We start from the raw sequence: 21,170 nt of genomic DNA on the forward strand, positions 1-21,170 counted from the left end.
TGCTGTGGATCTTTAGTGGAAGTGTTTGGAACTTTTCTTTGAAGCTACAAATTCTGACAAACCAACATGATGAATGTTTCCACTAGAATTGAAAAAGCACTTCACAGCTCAGTGAAACCATGATGGAAGCAGACATTGAGACACACTGCCACCGAATGAAGGTGGAGGCTGACGGAGAGTCGTGGTGTTTCTCCGTTTCTTTGTGCTGAAAAAACAAGCTCAGCCCTAGCTCAGATTCACTAGCTCAGGTCCTGATCTTTCTGATGGTGTTGGCCTTATTGATGGTGTGGGTGTAACTGAAGGTGTGGGGTCTAGGTGTGGGTCCTGATGGAGGCGTGCAGGACTGTGGGCTTCACTTTGTAAACAAACACTTTTTTTTATGTCGACTTTTGTCAGTATTCACACCTGCCTCTGTCTGACCCCTCCCCCACAGCTGTGGATTGGATAAAAGTGTTTTTACTGTCAAACTGAAGAGGAAACTCAGAGTGTTGTCCTCACCTCATATTCCTCCTTGAAACCATAGCCCTCAGCACATTTCATCTGGGTGATGTGCTGCAGCAGGTCGGCCACTCGGATGGCCGGGTGCAGCTGTCCTGTCTGATACGGCAGCGCCTCCCTTTCAGAGTCCCGCTGCTTGTAGTGGGACTGGACCAGGCTACTGGTTTCACTGGTCATAGTGTGGCTGTCATCTGGAGGGAGGATAGAAGGAGAGGTGGGAGAGGGTGGACAGATCAGATTTAGGCTGCACAGACACATTTAAAAATATGAAGCTGGGATGGACCAGACCGACCCAGGCAGAACCAGGACATTAGCTCCAGTTCTAATGTTTCTTATTATGGAACTTGATAAATTTCACTTTCAGTTCTGTATCGGTTACATTTGAATTGTTCTGATTAAAGCTTAGCTTAATTTTGGACAGACTTTGTATGTTCACTTAAATACCTTTAAAAAATCTTCTAAATTCCTTCAAAGGTCAGCGATCACATTTACAGATCTGCTATTGAATCTGCTCATTAAATCCATCAATGCTACAGAGTGGCATATAAAGTTTAAATGAACCAGAAGGATTAAAGTTCCTGCTCACAAGCTGACATCGAGCTGAACAGGAGAAGATATGAGGCGAAGATAAGAGTGACTCTTCTGTACCACAGGGAAATGGACATCACAGTATCTGCAGCAAAAATGTGAACTGTTGATCTGACAGTTGAGAGAAGCAGCCTGGCTTCCACTGATCCAAGTTCAGAACTTTCTTAGCATATGAGGTAGGTAATCCTAAAATGCTGATAGATTTTTAAAACTTGTAGTGAAGCAGAAACTGCAGACTTCCTTTCACAGTCACGCTGTCTCTGTGTTTTTCATCAGTAACTTTATCGTCAGCAGGCAAACCAATGGGATTCTGTGTTTACAGCCAATCAATCGCAGCGTCCTGACCTCATGAAGCACAGACCGCTTTAATTTGTTTGGTCAAACCTTCTAACCTTCAGCTGCTGCTCTAACAAGTCTCAGTGAAAACTCGGACTTACAGAACACATCCAGCCACTGAAACCTGGACTCTGTGTATTATCAGTGGAAAGACTGGTTCTGTTAGATCATGTATTGGTATGAGTTGGTTACTTACTGGTTTTAGTTTTTCTTTACTGGATTAAATAGAAGCAACATTGAACAGAAGGACTGTTTTCACTTTTCGTGTTGGTCCATTTTTTCCCTGAATGTTAGAAACGGTGAAGATGTTTTCCTTGTTGTTCTTTCAGCCTCATGTACTAAACACAGCAGAAACATCTTAACCAGCCACCAGGACTGTTAGAAGACTACAGGGTGAAGCCATGATGTAACACAAACAACCTCAGATTACAAAACTGCTCAGGTGTTGGTTAATAATAATAATAATAATAACGTATACTTTATTGATCCCTGTGTGGAAAGTCCTCTCTGCATTTAACCCATTCACTCATTGAAGCAGTGGGCAGCCACCAATCTAATGCCCGGGTTAAACAGTAAAAGAGTGAACTTGGTGCTTCAATTTCATCGAGCCTGAATTTGACGGACGGCCTGAAAGTGTGAAGTCATACAAAGTCTGTCCAGAGTCTGTACTTTCCTTCAGTATGCCACTGATCTGTCCAAGGAGCCAACAGCAACACTAATGAATGACACACACAGATCACATGACATCAGATCACATGACTAGAGAGAGGATGGTGATTGTTGCTGGTTTCTTTTCACACTGCTGCCATGTCAAGTTCTTCAATAGTTCATTGCAGTTAATTGTAATATCAAGTACTGTTCTGGATCCAGTACATCATGGTCTGAGTACTGGTTCAGATCCAGTACAGCATGGTCTGAGTACTGGTCTAGAGGTGGTCCAGGTTCTTGGAGCTGCGGTGTGAAAAGAGGAAAGTTCAGAGTCCTGGAAATGAACAAACCTTTTTGGTAAACTGGTTTCTAATCAGAAACGTCCAGGACTCTGATGTGAACATTTCAGCAAAGACTTGGCTGACATACCTTCCACTATACTCTCTAACTCTGTTTTTATTGGCTAGTCTGGGGGCTGACTGACCAATCAGGAACTCTCTGTCATTTAAAGCCCAATCAGGTATGGTGAGGCCGAGAAGATGGGTGATGTAATGGAGGTGGCGAGTTGTGACTGAATGGACAAAACAACCACTATGACAAAAAAGGGAACCAATCAGATAAAGAGATGCAGAGCTAGAAGCTGATTGATTCAAGGTTACATGGTGGGAGGAGCTGGGGGTTGTAGCGTCACAATCTCACAGACGGTAAAAAAATGCATCATTGCCACGCTAACTGATGATGTCACAGCGGTGGTGGGTGTGGCTCCATGCTCAGTGGTGACAGACACCCCTCCCCAACATGAGCCCACCCTTTAGCCCCAAATTTAACCACTTACCATTAATGGGCACTTTACAAAGAGAAAGATGGAAAAGAAGAAGAAGACAGAGGAGACAGAGTTTAGGCAACAAATTTAGCTTTAGCCTGTTCTTAAGCTAACCTTCTGCTAACAAACAGCCAGCATGAATCAAACAAACAGCTAGAAGTAGTTCTATTTGCATTGGTAGCAGCTAGCATTTAGGGTAACCTAGCTACCCTTGCTAACTGTACCCTGAGTGCAGGACTGGTAGCCTTGGCTAACGTCAGCATCCCTTGCCTGAAGACCGATTAGCTAGCCTGAGGAGAGAGGAGAAAAGGGGAATTTATGAAACAGTGCTTACTAATAGCCTTCTATTCTGTGGACGCTTAGCTGAATCAAGTGCAGAAGTTTCACTGAAACTTGGAGCCGGGTCCACTGTTCCCCATGTAGATGTTCCTGTCCCTAACACTGCGTTTGGGTAGAACGTCACCTGTTTCTAGTCAAAATCCTTTAGAGATACTATCGATTTAATTTGACCACAGCCCTAATCACTGCTCAAGGACAGAAAGACTCTCTGACAGGTTCCCACAACATGTCCCAAACAGAGCTGGAGAATATGTGTTCCATGTGTTCTTTAACTACCAGATACACCTGGGAAAGTGTTTACAGTAAAACAGCCACCGTTTGTTTCCCAAGAGCCAAGCAAATCTCAGGTTAAATCTGAGGAAGAATAAAGTATACAAGGTCTGTGAGCCGAGCTCGGCTGCTTTCATTTCTGTGATCTGAAATAATGACGTGCCTACAACATGCGTATCAATATTTTCAGACTAAAAACACCGAAGAGCTGAAGAAGCGAAAGTCCTCAAAGATATGGATCGTCCACAGAAAACGTGTGCTCATGAGGTGTGGTAATTGCATTTGTGTTTAGTTATTCTTGATAGCATGAGTGATTATCAATGATATAACTGAGACTGAATAAATCTGTCACTTGCCACGCCTCTAATATTTTAAATAACTGATAAAAATGAAGCCAAGGATTAGGATTCTTCTCAGCTGCAGCCAGACTCTGGGTAAATGTTCACATCACATATAATAATATATTAATAAGTAATCAGTTTATTAATATAAACTTTTGGTTTTCCTCCCCCCAGTCCACGTGGCGTGTTGTGCCCATGCAGAGGTTGGAAGTCACAGACAGACGTGACGTCAACACAACACGCAGGAATGTTGTGGATGCGGGGATGGAGTGAAGCCCACCATCAAGTTTCAAAAACAACAAAACCAAAACAGATAAATGCACAAATTTAATCCATTATGAAAGGAAAATAATAATAAAATAAATGTTAATTTAATATAAAGGCAAATAAAAATTCTATTTTAATCAATTAAGCTAAAAAACATACAAATTGACAGAAAGAAGAGTATAAATGAGAACGTTATGATCTGAAACAAAATTGTACTTGTAAAAGATGAAGGAACAAGATAACAAAAACAAGATTCCAAAAGGAGGAAAGAACCAAAAGCAGCCGAACGAGAAGCAAGCAGGGATGGATGGAAGTCAGAATATCTGTCCTTCTGTCTCTCGTCTCCTCTCACCTGTCTCTCTATTCTAGGCCTCAGCTCTGTCCACTTCCTACCATCTGACTGCCCCTTTCCTGTCTGTCTACCTGTGCACATCTGGCCTATCGAAGAAACAGAGGAAAGGTGTCTCACCCAGAATGGCTGTCGGTACGAAGGGATCTGCCATCAGGACACAGCAGCATACAGACAGATGGACAGACAGGACAAAAGAAGAAGAGAAAAGAAGAAGAAGACCAGTCAGCTCGCTACATGTCTGCAGGCAAAACATCGGCTCAATTTTGGCTAACTGATGTGCGAACACCAGCTGTCAGGTGAATATTAGGCTCGTGGTAGATGAATGTTGGTTGAGAGTATAGTTAATGTTGACTAAATGGTTGAAATGCATCAGCTGGATGTTGGCTGACTGCTGGATGAATGTTAACTATTTAAATGGTAGCTAAATGTCTGGTGAGTACTGGGCTTCAGGTGAATGAGCCACAAGGTTCGAAGCCTAAGTTTGAAGCCTAATCTTAAAAGTAGAGATAGTGTCTGTCTCCTGAATCCAAACTGGAAGCTGGTTCCACAGAAGAGGGGCCTGAAAACTGAAGGCTCTGCCTCCCATTCTACTTTTAAATACTCTAGGAACAACAAGTAGGCCTGGAGAGCGAGAGCGAAGTGCTCTAATAGGGTGATATGGTACTACAAGGTCATTAAGATAAGATGGGGCCTGATTATTTAAGACCTTGTATGTGAGGAGCAGGATTTTGAATTCTGGATTTAACAGGAAGCCAAAACAGGAGAAATCTGCTCTCTCTTTCTAGTCCCTGTCAGGACTCTTGCTGCAGCATTTTGGATTAACTGAAGGTTTTTCAGGGAGCTTTTAGGACTTCCTGATAATAATGAATTACAGTCGTCCAGCCTGGAAGTAATAAATGCGTGAACTAGTTTTTCAGCATCACTCTGAGACAGGATATTTCTAATTTTAGAGATGTTGTTTGGTATGCACATTGAAGGACATATCTTGAATGGAATTAATAAAGATAGATTGATCTAATTTAAAGTGGAAATGCTAGATTGAAGCTAGATTGAAGAAATATGTAAATTTCTACCTTATCATGGTGGAGGGGGTTTGTGTGTCCCAGGGATCCTGTGGGCTATGTTGCTGGGGGGCTTTTGCCCACTGGTAGAGTCTACCATGGCACAGACAAAGAGCCATTCAGAAGACTCTTGCGTGTTACCAGGGCCCCGCCTGGAGGCAGACCTGGAGAGTCTGCCCAAGACACAGTGCCTGGTGGCCAGCCCTTAGCTCATGGGCCCTCGCTGGGCGCAGCCCCGAGGGGGGACATGGGCCCATCCCCCTTTAGGCCCACCACGCATAGGAGGGGTTGTAGGGGTTGGGTGCAGTATGTACTTGGTGCTGGCCAAGCGGCCTAGCCAGACCAATCAATGCTCCTGAGGATGGCAACTGGGACGTGGAACATCACCTCTCTGGTGGGAAAGGACCTGAGCTAGTGAATGAGATTGAGATGCACCAGCTAGATATAGTCCAGCTCACCTCAACGCAGGCTGATGATCGATTATGTAATCATATCATCAGATCTACGACCACATGTCCTGGACACTCGAGCGAAGAGAGAGGCTGAGATGTAGGGCTTTGCGATATGACGAAATATATCAGATGATGAAATTAAAATCGTTTTATATTATAATCGTATATAATCGTTTGTTTCGTGGTGTCGCAAAATCCACTTTGGTGGATGCAGGCAGAGAAAATCCCAGCATGGTCAGTGAAGACGAGGCAGAACCAGTTTGCTCAAACAGAAGGAGCAGTCCAAACAAATGGAGGACCTTAAAGGAGTGGTCACCTCTGTTGCATGGACATGGTTTGGTTATGAACAGTCTGACTGACATGGACCAGAAAACTGTACTATGCAAATGATGGCACTAACGAGGCCCCACTACAGACTCGAACACGACAAACCTCTCTTTCAAGAATGACATGACAGAGTGTGGAGAGAGTTCACGGTGCTCCAAATAAACCTTAGACTCAAACGTCAGAACAGGCTTTTCCCCGCAGCACGTGTAACATATGTGTTAAATACTTGTGAATTTCACCCAAAACACATTTTTTTTTGGATTAAATATGTCATTTTTGCATCTCAATCTCCTACCTGTGTGATCTGAGTCTGTGTGCGTTCGTGTGTGCACGGTGCGTGGTGACGTAGGCGCGTGCATGTGTGTCCCGGTCACAGCTCCTTTCAGCATGGCCGGAGGTAAGTCACTGCCACGTTGCTCTCAGCTAATTAAAGTTTGTTCAGATCCCAAGCTGCAATGTGAATACAGCCGAACCGCCGCGTTTTTGTTTGTCATTAAGAGACTCATTCGGGATAAGTTTTGTGGAGGGCGGAGTTCACTAATATACACTTATAATGAGTTTTAGCCGAGAACGCAGCTAAAATGCTAGCATGCTAAGTTAGCCTGATCGCTAGCGGCTTGAGAGGGTATTCGTTGAAGTCTTTTTTTTAACAGCATGCACTCTTTTTTTCCTTCGTCAGGGGAGGTGTACTGGCAGGCGCGTGACACACACAGAACAGACACTTACAGTGGGGCAAAAAAGTATTTAGTCAGCCACCGATTGTGCAAGTTCCCCCACTTAAAATGATGACAGAGGTCAGTAATTTGCACCAGAGGTACACTTCAACTGTGAGAGACAGAATGTGAAAAAAAAATCCATGAATCCACATGGTAGGATTTGTAAAGAATTTATTCGTAAATCAGGGTGGAAAATAAGTATTTGGTCAATAACAAAAATACAACTCAATACTTTGTAACATAACCTTTGTTGGCAATAACAGAGGTCAAACGTTTACTATAGGTCTTTACCAGGTTTGCACACACAGTAGCTGGTATTTTGGCCCATTCCTCCATGCAGATCTTCTCGAGAGCAGTGATGTTTTGGGGCTGTCGCCGAGCAACACGGACTTTCAACTCCCGCCACAGATTTTCTATGGGGTTGAGGTCTGGAGACTGGCTAGGCCACTCCAGGACTTTCAAATGCTTCTTACGGAGCCACTCCTTTGTTGCCCGGGCGGTGTGTTTTGGATCATTGTCATGTTGGAAGAACCAGCCTCGTTTCATCTTCAAAGTTCTCACTGATGGAAGGAGGTTTTGGCTCAAAATCTCACGATACATGGCCCCATTCATTCTGTCCTTAACATGGATCAGTCGTCCTGTCCCCTTGGCAGAAAAACAGCCCCATAGCATGATGTTTCCACCCCCATGCTTCACAGTAGGTATGGTGTTCTTGGGATGCAACTCAGTATTCTTCGTCCTCCAAACACGAAGAGTTGAGTTTATACCAAAAAGTTCTACTTTGGTTTCATCTGACCACATGACATTCTCCCAATCCTCTGCTGTATCATCCATGTGCTCTCTGGCAAACTTCAGACGGGCCTGGACATGCACTGGCTTCAGCAGCGGAACACGTCTGGCACTGCGGGATTTGATTCCCTGCCGTTGTAGTGTGTTACTGATGGTGACCTTTGTTACTTTGGTCCCAGCTCTCTGCAGGTCATTCACCAGGTCCCCCCGTGTGGTTCTGGGATCTTTGCTCACCGTTCTCATGATCATTTTGACCCCACGGGATGAGATCTTGCGTGGAGCCCCAGATCGAGGGAGATTATCAGTGGTCTTGTATGTCTTCCATTTTCTGATGATTGCTCCCACAGTTGATTTTTTCACACCAAGCTGCTTGCCTATTGTAGATTCACTCTTCCCAGTCTGGTGCAGGTCTACAATACTTTTCCTGGTGTCCTTCGAAAGCTCTTTGGTCTTGGCCATGGCGGAGTTTGGAGTCTGACTGTTTGAGGCTGTGGACAGGTGTCTTTTATACAGATGATGAGTTCAAACAGGTGCCATTCATACAGGTAACGAGTGGGGGACAGAAAAGCTTCTTACAGAAGACGTTACAGGTCTGTGAGAGCCAGAGATTTTCCTTGTTTGAGGTGACCAAATACTTATTTTCCACCCTAATTTACGAATAAATTCTTTACAAATCCTACCATGTGGATTCATGGATTTTTTTTTTCACATTCTGTCTCTCACAGTTGAAGTGTACCTCTGGTGCAAATTACTGACCTCTGTCATCATTTTAAGTGGGGGAACTTGCACAATCGGTGGCTGACTAAATATTTTTTTGCCCCACTGTATTTCTGTGTTGCAGGTACGGAGATGTTCTTTTGAGATGCAAATGAGGAGACTTCACTCAGGCAAGTCTGCTGGACCAGACGGAGTGAGTCCCCTTGTCCTCAAGGCCTGTGCCCCCCAGCTGTGTGGAGTCTTTCATAAACTGTTTATGCTGAGTCTGAGTCTGCAGAGGGTCCCGGTGATGTGGAAGACATCATGCCTCGTCCCTGTACCAAAGACGCCTCGTCCCAGTGGCCCCCAGGATTACAGGCCCGTGGCACTGACCTCCCACATCATGAAGACCCTGGAAAGGCTCATCCTGGACCAGCTGCGACCCATAGTAAGACCACATCTGGATCCCCTTCAGTTCGCTTATCAGCCTCGTCTCGGAACAGAGGACGCCATCATCTACCTGCTCAATCGTGTCTACACCCATCTGGACCAGCCGGCGAGCACTGTGAGGGTCATGTTTTTTGACTTTTCCAGTGCTTTCAACACCATCAGGCCGACCCTCCTGGGTGATAAGTTAGCAGCGATGCAGGTGGATGCTTCTCTGGTGTCCTGGATTGTTGATTACCTGACAGGAAGACCACAATATGTACGTCTCCCACAGTGTGTGTCTGACAAGGTGATTAGCAACACAGGGGCACCACAGGGGACTGTCCTCTCCCCCTTCCTCTTCACCCTCTACACCACAGACTTCAGCCACTGCACAGAGACCTCCATCTTCAGAAGTTTTCTGATGACTCTGCGGTGGTTGGATGCATCAGCAGGGATGATGAGACAGAGTACCGGGCTGTGGTCGACTCCTTTGTCACGTGGTGTGAGCAGAATCATCTGCAGCTCAACGTGGCAAAGACCAAGGAACTGATCGTGGACTTCAGGAAGACCAGGAAACACTTGACCCCTGTTTCAATCCAGGGGGTCAGTGTTGACATTGTGGAGGACTATAAATACCTTGGAGTACACATTGACAATAAACTGGACTGGGCTAAAAACACCACAGCACTTTACAGGAAGGGCCAGAGTCGTCTCTATTTTTTGAGGCGACTGAGGTCCTTCAACATCTGCCAGAAAATGCTGAGGATTTTCTATGAGTCTGTTGTGGCCAGTGCGATCCTCTATGCTGTTGCATGCTGGGGGAGCAGGCTGAGGGTCGCAGATGCCAACAGACTTAATAAACTGATCCGTAAGGCCAGCAATGTTGTGGGGATGGAGCTGGACTCCCTCAAGGTGGTGTCGGAGAGGCGGATGCTGTCCAAGATAAAGACAATGTTGGATAACACCTCCCACCCACTCCATGACATGTTGGTCAGTCACAGGAGCTCGTTCAGTGAGAGACTGAGATTACCGAAAAGCACCACTGAACGACACAGGAAATCATTCCTGCCTGTGGCCATCTCCCTGTACAACGCATCCACTTAACACACTGTTTGCTGCTACAACTACACATGTTTCTTTTCCAAATATTTATTTATAAGTGACTTATGTATGTATGTATGTATATATATGTATATATTGTACTATTCTTAGTTAGTGTATTGTCTGTCTTGTCTTAATGTTGGTTTAAAATGGAGCACTGTAACAAAAAATAATTTCCCCCAGGGATCAATAAAGTATTCTGATTCTGATTCTGATTCTGATTATGTTTTGGAGAAGCAGTCTTTCATTCATTGTTTTTATAAGTACAGTGTTGTATTGCCTGTTAGATGGCGGTTATTAATATAATTGTACTGAAGTATAATGTTTGAACTATAAGCACTAGAATATCGGGTCCTGGTGATTGAATTGTATTTATCTGACTGTTTATTTGTTTTTGAATTATTTTGTTTATTGTTCTTATAAGTTGTTTTTGATGATTTTTCAGTGACATATTATTTATTTTGTGCTTTTTGTTTTTGAGAGCTTAAGTTAATGTTTTAAAACAATTTGTTGTATTTGATTTATTATATTATTGTAGTGTTAATGAAGCTGCAGACCACAGCTCCTTTCAGCATGGCCGGAGGAGAGGTGTACTGGCAGTCGCGTGACACACACAGATCAGACACATATTTCTGTGTTGCAGATGTGCAGTAAAGAGCCAAAGACCCAGTACTGTCTCCTGCCTCTTACTTTCACGCCAGAACACAACGCAATGACGGGCGTAACACATGAACGGGTTACACACGCCCTGTAATAAATACTCACAAGGAAAATGGCAGCAACTTACAACTTGGTGGTAAGTTGGATAAGGTGGGAAGGGACGACGGTGGATAGACCTGTAAATACCTCAGAGTACACACTAACTGGACTGGGTTAAAAACACCAGTGCACGCTAAAGGAAGGGCCAGACTCTGTTTTCAGAGGCAGTTGAGGTCTGCAACATCTACCGGACAATGCTCAGGATTTTCTGTGAGGGTGCTGTGGTCAGTGTTGTCCTCTACAGTGTTGCATGCTGGGGCAGCAGGTTGAGGGTCACATGTTCAGTGAGAGACTGAGATTACCCATAATGCACCACTGAACGACACAGGAAATGATTCCTTCCTGTGGATATCTTTGTACAACTCCTAACTACTTTGTACAACTCCTAACTACTGTAGTGTGTACTGTGCAATAGTTACACACCCTTAATATCTGCAGGGGGGGATGACACTCTTCAGCCTCCCGGGGAAAGAATAAATATGTGGTTTACTCTTTAGCCTATCAAGGGTATTTAAGGGTGTGTGCCCACAGTCTACATGCATTTTGTGGACTTGGAGAAGTCCTCTGAGTATGCTTTGTGAGGCACTTCGGAGTATGGGGTGTCTGGCCCACTGCAATGAGCTATTTGGTCCTTATACAAGAAAGAGCTTGGTCCACATTGTCAGCTCGGTCATCGATTTTTTTTGACAAAATATCCGGGTGTAGCCAAACTACTTCTACTCGGGTGGAGTCAGAATCTCGTCACTGCTTTTTGCAGATGATGGGGGCTCTGTTGTCTTCATCAGGTGGTGGCCTCCAGCTCACACTGAAAATCAGCACCTCCAAGTCTGAGGCCATGGTCCTCAGCTGGAAAAGGGTGGAGTGCCTGCTCCGGGTCAGGGAGGAGGAGTTTAAGTATCTCAGGTTCTTGTTCACGAGTGAGGGGAGCGGGAGGACTGAGCTGTACCAGTCCATCATGGTAAAGAGAGAGCTAAGCTTAAAAGCCGAGTGTTTCTGGTGGATCTACGTTCCAACCCTTACCAATGGTAACAAGCTTTGGGTAGTGACTGAAAGAATGAGGTCGCTAATGCAAGTGGAAATGATCTTTCTCCAGAGGTTGGCTGGCCTTTCCCTTAGAGATAGAGATGGGCTCAGCCATCCAGGAGGAGCTCAGAGTAGAGCCACTACTCTAGATTTAAAGGAGCCAGTTAAGGTGGTTCGGGCATCTGACTAGGATGCCTCCTCGGCGCCTCCTGGTGTTCTGGATTTTTGCTACCGAGAAAAGGCCCCGGGGCAGACCCAGGCTACTCTGGAGAGATTGCGTCTCTTGGCTGGCTTCTGTGTTCCCCAGATAAGGAGGTGGCTGGGGAGAGCGAGGTCTGGCCTTATCTTCTTTGGCTGCTGGCCCTGAGACCCAGCCTCGGATAAACTTTTCAGAACATGTTTAGCTTACGAGTTATGTGCTTATCAGATAAAATTGAATTGAATTATCTGAGGTATACTAGGGAGTGAAGTTTTCTTTTTCATAGGAGCTACAGTATCCAGAGTTGTACCCAATGAGGCCATAACACTATTAACAAGATGAGTCACATCTGTAGGAGTAGCGTTAGGTAGCTGTTCTGCAGTGTGTTGGCACAAGGCTTTGAAGAAGGTAAGAGTGGAGGAACTGCATCATTTAATTTAGTTACATTGAGCTGAGAAAGACATCTACTGTAATGAATCCCCACTATTGTAATGAATTATTGTCAATCTAAATGTTAGTGTTGTTGGCTGGATGTCTGGGGAATGCTAATATTAGCACACAGGGACTGATCGTCGTCCAAATGCCTCTGAGAATCTGTGTGGCATTTTTGTGTACAGGTGTAAGGAGAGGAACCAGCAGGTTGAGGTAGGGCTGCTCGATTATGGCAAAAATGATAATCACAATTATTTTCACTGAAATTGAGATCTCGATTATTTGACGATATTTATTTAACCCTTTAAGACCTACCATAGAACCAAGTCCGCCAGAGCTTATATTATTTTTTTTACATGTTGTAGTGCCATTTGTGGGAGCATTTCAAGTTGCTATACATCAATACAACTGTTATAGCCCATATTTTAATAATATGTATGCATTAAGTCCATAGTAACTACATTCATTGCAAAAAAGTGCAATAAACTACAAAAAAATTGAAAATCGTTTTTGGTTTTTTTTTTTACATATATTTCTACTTGGGGAAATTTAAGAGGCTTATCCCTCAAAACTTCAAATACAAAAAAGTTGCAAAAAATAGTTTACAACAACAGGGAATTTATTTTGAGTGTCTTCATAGTTTTATTTTGGAGATACAGCAATTTTTATATACACTGCAGGAAAAACGAAAAAACAATCCTATGATGCAAATTTGCAAAGAAAACAGCATGTGCATCAAAATAAACTATTTCCAGCAGTGCATTTCGAGTTCTAAGCATCCCAGAAACTATTCAGAAAAGTATAGAGTCAAACATGACTTATAAAAACACCAGTATAGGCTTTTAAGGCCTACAAGTAAAAAACTACATTTTCCACGAAAATGACGTCACTTCCGGTTTCGGACAGGAACTGGCGGACATGCTATAGTTCGAGTTGACTCTTTTTCAATGTGGGAAGTGTTACGAACAGCTGATCGGATCGGCAAAGCGTGTTTCTGGAATATTATGTTTTTGTTCCTGCAAGCGCTTTTTATGCAATTTTTGCAAAGCTATATGTGGAAGGAAACCGTGACCGAGGACAAGCTGATGACATAAGATGTAAGTACAACTCCTCTGGTTTCATATGCAAAACAAATTATTGCGCTAGCTTACATGGTTCCGGTTCTACAGGGATTTAAAGCGTTAACAATAACAATGTATTGAATAATGACTTTAAAAAATAATATAAAATAGTGTGCAAATACTGAACAGTGCAAATGTTTGCAATATAAAATATAAATGAAAAATGTAAACATCTATGTTTAGTGAACTTTGCAGTGTTGCTCTGTGGTGCAGCTATGACACCGTAGCAAAGTTTACACACTATGTCTACTTGATCCACGTCTGACTCTGCGAATCCATGTTTCCACACCACTGAAGTTTTTTTTTTACCTCTCTTTTCAACCAACGGCAGTCACTCTCCTCTCCAAATAACTTCTGCTTAGCTTTCCGAGCTTCCCTTGGGTCCTCTTAATTGTTGTGATGTGTGTTCAAAATGCAAAGAGGTGCGCTTGATTTGCCACACGGAGCAGCACGAGAGTAAAGCACGAGGGAGGGGCTAATAATCGGCTCAGTCATTTTTAATGATCGTTGAAAGCCCAGATCGTAATCGTGATTAAAATTCAATTAATTGAGCAGCCCTAGGTGGAGGCTCATGCAGATGAAGCAGTGTAAAAACAGCCGACAGTGGAAGACGTGTCTCTGAGACTCATCAAAGAACTGTTGCTGGTGTGCAGTAAGTGCCTGCAGTGACTGTTTGCTTGTTCAGCATCGATCTTCATGCATCTGGTGGACACTGGTCCCTGCTGCACATCTGAGACAGTCTGAGACAGTCTGCCTCCTTTTACAAATGAAAACATTGACAGCAGTTTTTATGTCAACAGGAGGCATCTCAGTGTTTTTACCTGGGTAGTAGGAGTTTGCTACGGAGGTGCTGATGGTGTTTGTCTTCAGGGTGAAGGAGGACGGAGATGAAACAGCTGCATAGAGGAAACAGAAACGCAGCCTTAAAGTTTCCTGCTTCTTCCATTTTACAGTCACTGATTCACCCATCGCCCTGCCTGCAACTTCATAAGGAAAGTCTCAGCGATGGTTAATTATTGCTTCATTTATGTTAGCAGCACACCAGCAGCATGTTAGCAGTACGTTAGCATGGCATTAGCAGCATGCTAGCAGGGCATTAGCAGCATGCTAGCATGGCATTAGCAGGGCATTAGCAGCACGTTAGCAGTATGTTAGCATGGCATTAGCAGCACGTTAGCAGCTGGTTAGCAGTATGTTAGCATCGCATTAGCAGCAGTTTAGCAACAGCTTAGCATTGCATTAGCAGCAGTTTAACAACAGCTTAGCACGGCATTAGCATGTTAGCAGTATGTTAGAAGGGCATTAGGACTGTTTGCAGAGACCAAGCTGTAATCCTCAGTACTCCTTTATGAATTACTTGTACCTGGAGTTTGACCCATGATTTGAAATTGTTGCTCAGCTGTTTAATGAACACTGGGTTTCTATTTTAATAAAAGTCAGAGTTACTAGAGATTTGCAGCACTTCTTTTATAATTTTTTATTGTCACTTGAATCTTTTCTGATTGTATTAGATGATTTCAGTTTCAGACAGTCCAGTTTCAAACCTTCACTGGATCTTTGGTCTGGAAGATTTGAGCAGATCAATAAAGAGCATAACTTTTTATTTCAGTTACACTGATTTGTAGTTTTAGCTTTACTTAATAACCAGAATGATGCTGGAGGAGAGGTCTGTTAGCCTGGTTTGTTGTGAGCAGCTCTTCCCTTGTTGTCGTCTACTGACTGATCCAAAGATGACGTTTGACTGATCTTCTTGTTTTCGGCCGCAGCTACACGCCTGAGACTCTCATGGTTAAATTAAATCAGAGGCTCCTGTAAGCTGACATGGTTTCAGGGCCTGTGGTGTTTGATGTCTGTGCTTAATTTAAATCGTCTCCTACAGGGAGGCGCTCGCAGCTGCACGCCGTGCTCCAGAATAAAGAGGAAGACGGCGAGCAGAGGAGCCTGGGGGGAAGGGTGCCGCCTTGCCCTCTGACGGCCGCTACGCTGCGATAAAACATCGCCTCCTTCAGCTCACGGCAGGAAGGACGAGGACGCCACCTGCTTGGGTTTGAGCTTGTCTTCTTTCAGGTTGGTCGGCGTCCTAAGCCATGCAGCAAAAACATAGGATTTCACTGTTGCCGTGGAAACCGAGTCAGAACACGAAGTCATGGAATGACCGACCACACCACAGCCTGAGCTCCTCCCTCGACTCACTGCTATCGTTTAGATACGGGATTATCACGTCATGAAATATCAGCGAAATGATCTTTCTTTGAAAGAAAACGTCTCGACTCGGGGAGCGTTTGCAGATCAGTCTGCGTCGTCTGTGCAACCTGTGGGTGAGCGACTCTGTCACCGAGTCTTTGTCTCACCCGCTTGTCAGAGATAGGATTAGGGATAGCATTTGTGTGCGTCGCGTGCATGTACTCACTGCGTCCGTTCAGCGTGTGCACATGCGTGTCCACCATGGTGGTGTGCTGGGAGTTGTTCACCATCAGGGTCATTTCCTGTCTGGAGCTCAGAGTTTCCTTCCTCTTCTTCGCCAACTTCCTGCCGACACACAAAAAAGCTGAAGTTTCAATAAAGTTTTCTTCCCTCAAACTCTGATTTTTCTTTTTTTATTATCTATTAAGGTGGTATGAACAAGGTTGTTTTTTGGCACTTAAGGTGATATGAGAGAGATTTTATAGCTGTATTATCTCCATTAAGGTGAGACAGATGGTGTTTGGGTTTAAGGCGGTATGGAGTAACTTACATTCCTGCTGTGTGAACACATTTTTTTTCTTTTAAGGTGGTAAGAGTTTTCTCTGTGAAGCCATGTGTTAAGGCAGCATGAGCAGATGCTTCTCAGTTAAAGTGGAATAAGTGAGAGTTTCCAATGTGCCATTTGTCTTTTAAGGTGGAATGAAGGCTTTGCATTTGTTAGATCAGCAGGCTCTTAAGGTGGTCTGAATGGAGCTCCTTTAATGAGCCGTACCTAAAGTGGAAGCTGTGCTGTAAACCTGTGAGTGATGCTTTTTAAATTTACGAGTCATTAAACGTCGCTTGCTGCTCCATCGTTACTCCTCTCACACTCAGAGCATCACTACTAACCTCTGAGACATTTTTTTGAATATTTGGTCAAATTTAAAAGCTTGTGAGTGACATTTCAGCTCAAAGACCATTCAACTCTTTGATTCTTCTGCAGTTCTTCTGAAAGTGAGACGAGTTTTGTTAGAGGAGCTTAAATGAGAAGCGATGCTGGGGCTTCACTTTGTTCTGTTTGTGTGTGTGTTATGTAACCACTGCAGAGGAAAAGCATCTTTAAACGACTAAAGCATCCTCGCATCCGTCCATCGTCTGTATTTTCTCTCTTTCTATTCTGAGTCTGAATAAAGAAAATGCATTTGTCCGATTGCACACAGGCACACACACACACACAAGCACACACACACTGAAAAGTCTAACCCTAACCTGAAAAACACTGCCATGTAAAAATAAAAGTAAAAGCGAGCTTTTAAACTGGAAGGAAGACATCAGTGAATGCTGCTGTGTACGCATCGAGGTTAAGATGGAGGACAGCAAAAGCGCCCCGAGGCAAGGTGCTGCCCTCCTCCCCCTCATGTCTCATTTCTCTTCTTCTTCTGTGGTTCAGGCAGACAGTAAAAACCTGCAGCGTTTCTTCTTCTCTGATTCAGACCTGAACAAACAAACGTCTGCAGCACAAAATCCTGATTTACTGCAGAAAGACGATGAAAAAGCAGCACGTCTGAGAGGGTCTGTGACACGGTCCAATCGCATCAGCCGGCTGCTTTAAACAGGCTGCATGAACGAGGCGAAGGGCATAGCCACAGAGGCCGCGCCCCTAATAATGCAAACTTTAAGCTTTAGTGCAATTTAAGTGAGTTATAAAATACTGATGTTATGAAATGATCTCCATAGAGACCAATCAGTTCATTTATCAGGCTGCAAACATGATTTGAACATGAAGTCTATGGGGACTGACTCACTGATGCCTCTGCTGGGCGTCAGAGGAACTGCAGGCTCTGGAGTTTCAGCGTTAAGAGATCGGCAGCGTTAGGTGCAACTGTAACTGTAATCACATAACATTTTTCAGTAACTGTACTACATTCAGTAAAGACATTAATTACAATCATGTTGTTATGTTCATCACGAGGTGCTGCTGCTATCTGCACTTAAATAAGAAAATAAAACGTCAAACATCAGTTTGTGTGTGGTAAAGCTGAGAGCTGCTGACCCCAGCCCAGCAGCCAGAGCCTGAATGTTAACAGGTACTGTAAAATCACCATGGCAACCACTCTGAAGTGGCATTAAGCTGTTTTTTATCTTTGCTTTCTGTCACCGACTTTGCCCATCCATCCGTATACTGCCTCAAACCGTCTGTCAATCTCAGGCTCCACCCTCCCCTCACTATTGAACAGGGCTGGACTGGGACAAAAAATCAGCCCGGGCATTTGACTAGAGACCGGCCCACCAGGTATTATAGGAAAAACCATAAAGCCTTTGAATGAAAACAAACGTCATTGTGACAGTGATGTACACTGTCTTGTTGGTACATATGTATCAGTCTAATAAACTTAAACCTACACCATCCTCCCTGTTCTGGTATTCTAAACAGTACTTGGCCGAAACCCAAAGACTGCTTGGTCGAGTTAACCTCCTGAACTATCTACAACACATGGTGGAAACCTGAAATTAAGACAGAGAAGACTAGAGGTGAGACATGACCATTACTGAATATTACAAATAACAGATTTTGTGATATTTTCTAGGGGTGCAACGATACACAAAATTCACGGTTCGGTTCGGTTCGATACTTTGGTGTCACAGTTCGATATTTTTTCGATACAAAAAAAATGTTCATGCCTTTTTAAATTTGTCATTTATTAAAATTATAAATATATATTTTAACTCAAAAGTACAGTTTTTAAATTTAACCCTAACCCTTGTGCGTGTTTTTTATTTTGACAGCGAATACGCACCTGCGGACCACTTATGTGCAGCCCTGGTTATTTAGCTCGTCATATTGCAGCCACAGAAATTCTTTTGTCCATGAAACCATAAAGCTGCACTTTCTTTTTGCCTTATAGTCTGATTTGTCATAACTTCTCCGTTTTGTGGTAAGCTTTTCTTTGGCTGTCACTTCTTCACCCTGACCTGTCTTATTTGGCTCAGCAGAACTGAAATGCTTTTACACACTCACTCACATAAGCTCAGCGATTCTCTGCGCGATCAACCTCTCACATGTTTAAGCTGCGGGAGATTTCACTTGTCATGTTTGCATAGTAAGCTAACGATTAATAAGACGATATCAGAGGAATTTGTGCGCAAATTATCATCACTCACAGATCAGTGCTGTCGCTCTCTATACACAGTTTGCGCGATTGCAAAGTGAAAGCAAAAAACAAGCGCAAATTCAAACGCGATTTCAATATGTCACATATTGACAGTGGCTCACCGATGCCAATGACATAATTACCCAGCTACATTTCTGAAAGAATGCAAAAGCATTGACATATATTTTTCCTTCCTACAATAGCCCCACGGGCAGGGAAGAGATAGATTTTGGTACCCCGACTAAAAAAATCGCTAGCTCCGGGACGTCGGGCTAGCGATTTTGCGAGCCCTGTATCTGATTGAGGAATCACTCATCTTTGGAAAAGAGAGTTTATTACAGAGAAATGTCTCTTTCCAAAATAAAAGCTATACTATCCGCTTCTTCTGGGCTATATTCTCAGCAGCATATTGTAGCGGGTCAGGGCTGTTCGGGGTTCTTTTTGTACAGTTATGTTTTGTTTATGTTGCCATAGTGACGGGTGACGCCCTCTCGCTGCGACGGTGTGTCCTTCCGGGGTCAGAGGGCGCCCTGTGAGTTGTTGTTGTTGCTGTGCGGTTGCCGCGCTGAGCAGTTAGCTAGCGGCAGTGTTCTTCTGCAGATGTCAATAAACGGCTGTGCTCCCTGGCTAGCTCACGGGAAGCAAGACCAAATGACACCTCCGTCTCCTCCTTGTCTGAGCTCGCCACAATATTAAACATATCAGGTCCCCATAAGGAGAATCATGTGCTAACGGCTGTCTAAATGACTCGGGTAAAGTTTGTAGCATGCATGCTTGTTGTTTTTGTCTGCTTCCACTTGTCTTTGCACTAGGATGATGTCGGCGTAAATGTGCAGTCATATTCGTTGTGTTCCCACTAGTGCTTTCAGGTTAATCTCGTTGAAATGACCTTAACGCCACAACACGGCAAATCTCCGTTAACGAGCTACCGCCGATCGCCCCGTGCATGGGGCTAGACGGCCAACACGTTAACGAGCTAACTGCGCTAACACACTAGTTCCCAACCATGTAATTGAGCATTGCATGGCACATCCAACATACTGTTTTACTTTAGTCCATGACGCGCTTACCTTCAGGGTCATACGTCACATGAAAACCAAAATAATTCCAAACGCCAGATCTGAATGAGGGTGGGGGAGGTCCATGTTGTAAGGAGAGCTTAACTTCTGTCTCGCTAGCTTGCCCTGCGCTCTTCCTTCTGACGATGCTGTCTGTGTTGAGCGCTCAGTGAATCTGCGTTCGACTACTCCGCCTAGGCTGCACTGTCGACCCTAGGCGGAGCAGTCGAACGCAGATTCACTGAGCGCTCAACACAGACAGCATCGTCAGAAGGAAAGTTGATAAAATAAATTACAAATGTTGTATTGTTCGATACATATGCGTACCGAACCGAAAGCACTGTATCGAACGGTTCAATATCGATACGAATATCGTTGCACCCCTAATATTTTCATAAACTATTTATTTACCACATTAATAAACAGCACGGGAGGGCAAAATATTTTTTCTAACATGGCAACCTTTTAAAAGTGAAAGGAGACAGAAAGAAAGGTGAGAAAGAATAAAACTTAACTGACTTTTTGATGGCATTTTACACAAAGTACTGGTGCAGTATCTAGAAAATGTGGGAAAATACTGGCATCATGTACAGCACATAGCTACTTCTGAAGAAATTATGTTGGGACCCTGAAAAAAACTTAGTACGTACAATAATGGATTTCTATAAATTTGACATCAGATAAAAACTTTGGTTGTAAGATTCGGATAATTATTTGTTAAAAGCTAGAAATTTTAAATGAGAATAAGAAAGAAAAGTATTTCTTTGTGCCCCCTTTCGCCTGTTAATCCCCTACCTGCCCCCATGACCCGCCCCTGCACAGTTACCAGCTGTCAGCTACTTAGAAAAGGATCCTGGTGTTATTTGTCTCTCAGAAACAGTTCATAACTTCCCTTCAACTCATTCATGTCACCTAAAAGGTAAACCTGTTTCTCCATCACCTGTTCAGCTCTGATGGTTCAGTAAGGACATCTCCTGGTTTCATCTTCATGTTTTCCTCTCACCAGATAACCAAACCAACATCATGACCAGCAGCTTTACAGCTGTGGCTCCAACAAACATCAGCTGATACTAGAAAGTAATATTAAATACATTCTAACAACAGCTGATCAAGTTTAAAGCGCTTCTGCTGCTTAACGCGACCTCCGCTAGTTTCCTCTTTCTGGCGCAAAGCAGGAGATAAACATGCAAGAGAGAAAAGCCGATCAGCTGATCATTGATCAGTTTCGTG

At 43.8% G+C, this 21,170-nt stretch overlaps 1 protein-coding gene across 7 annotated transcripts in view; it reads right to left on the reverse strand.

Annotated features, from left to right (window-relative positions):
• Positions 1 to 21,170, reverse strand: part of LOC146626065 (receptor-type tyrosine-protein phosphatase mu-like) — a 226,007-nt gene that overhangs the window by 53,670 nt on the left and 151,167 nt on the right. For 4 of the 7 annotated variants that reach the window (XM_085363137.1, XM_085363135.1, XM_085363141.1 and 1 more), the window contains 4 exons: positions 15,978 to 16,096; positions 14,389 to 14,463; positions 4,580 to 4,606; positions 499 to 689 (listed from right to left, as the gene is read on the reverse strand). In XM_085363137.1, the coding sequence (XP_085219263.1) occupies positions 499 to 689; positions 4,580 to 4,606; positions 14,389 to 14,463; positions 15,978 to 16,096 (412 nt within the window). The remainder of the gene's footprint in view (positions 1 to 498; positions 690 to 4,579; positions 4,607 to 14,388; positions 14,464 to 15,977; positions 16,097 to 21,170) is intronic. The other 3 variants (XM_085363138.1, XM_085363136.1, XM_085363139.1) reach the window with 2 other exon arrangements.

The sequence above is a fragment of the Diplotaxodon limnothrissa genome, linkage group LG9 (assembly GCF_057381915.1).
Source record: "Diplotaxodon limnothrissa isolate DT_005_m linkage group LG9, D_limnothrissa_male_GT1.1, whole genome shotgun sequence".
Taxonomy (NCBI): domain Eukaryota; kingdom Metazoa; phylum Chordata; class Actinopteri; order Cichliformes; family Cichlidae; genus Diplotaxodon; species Diplotaxodon limnothrissa.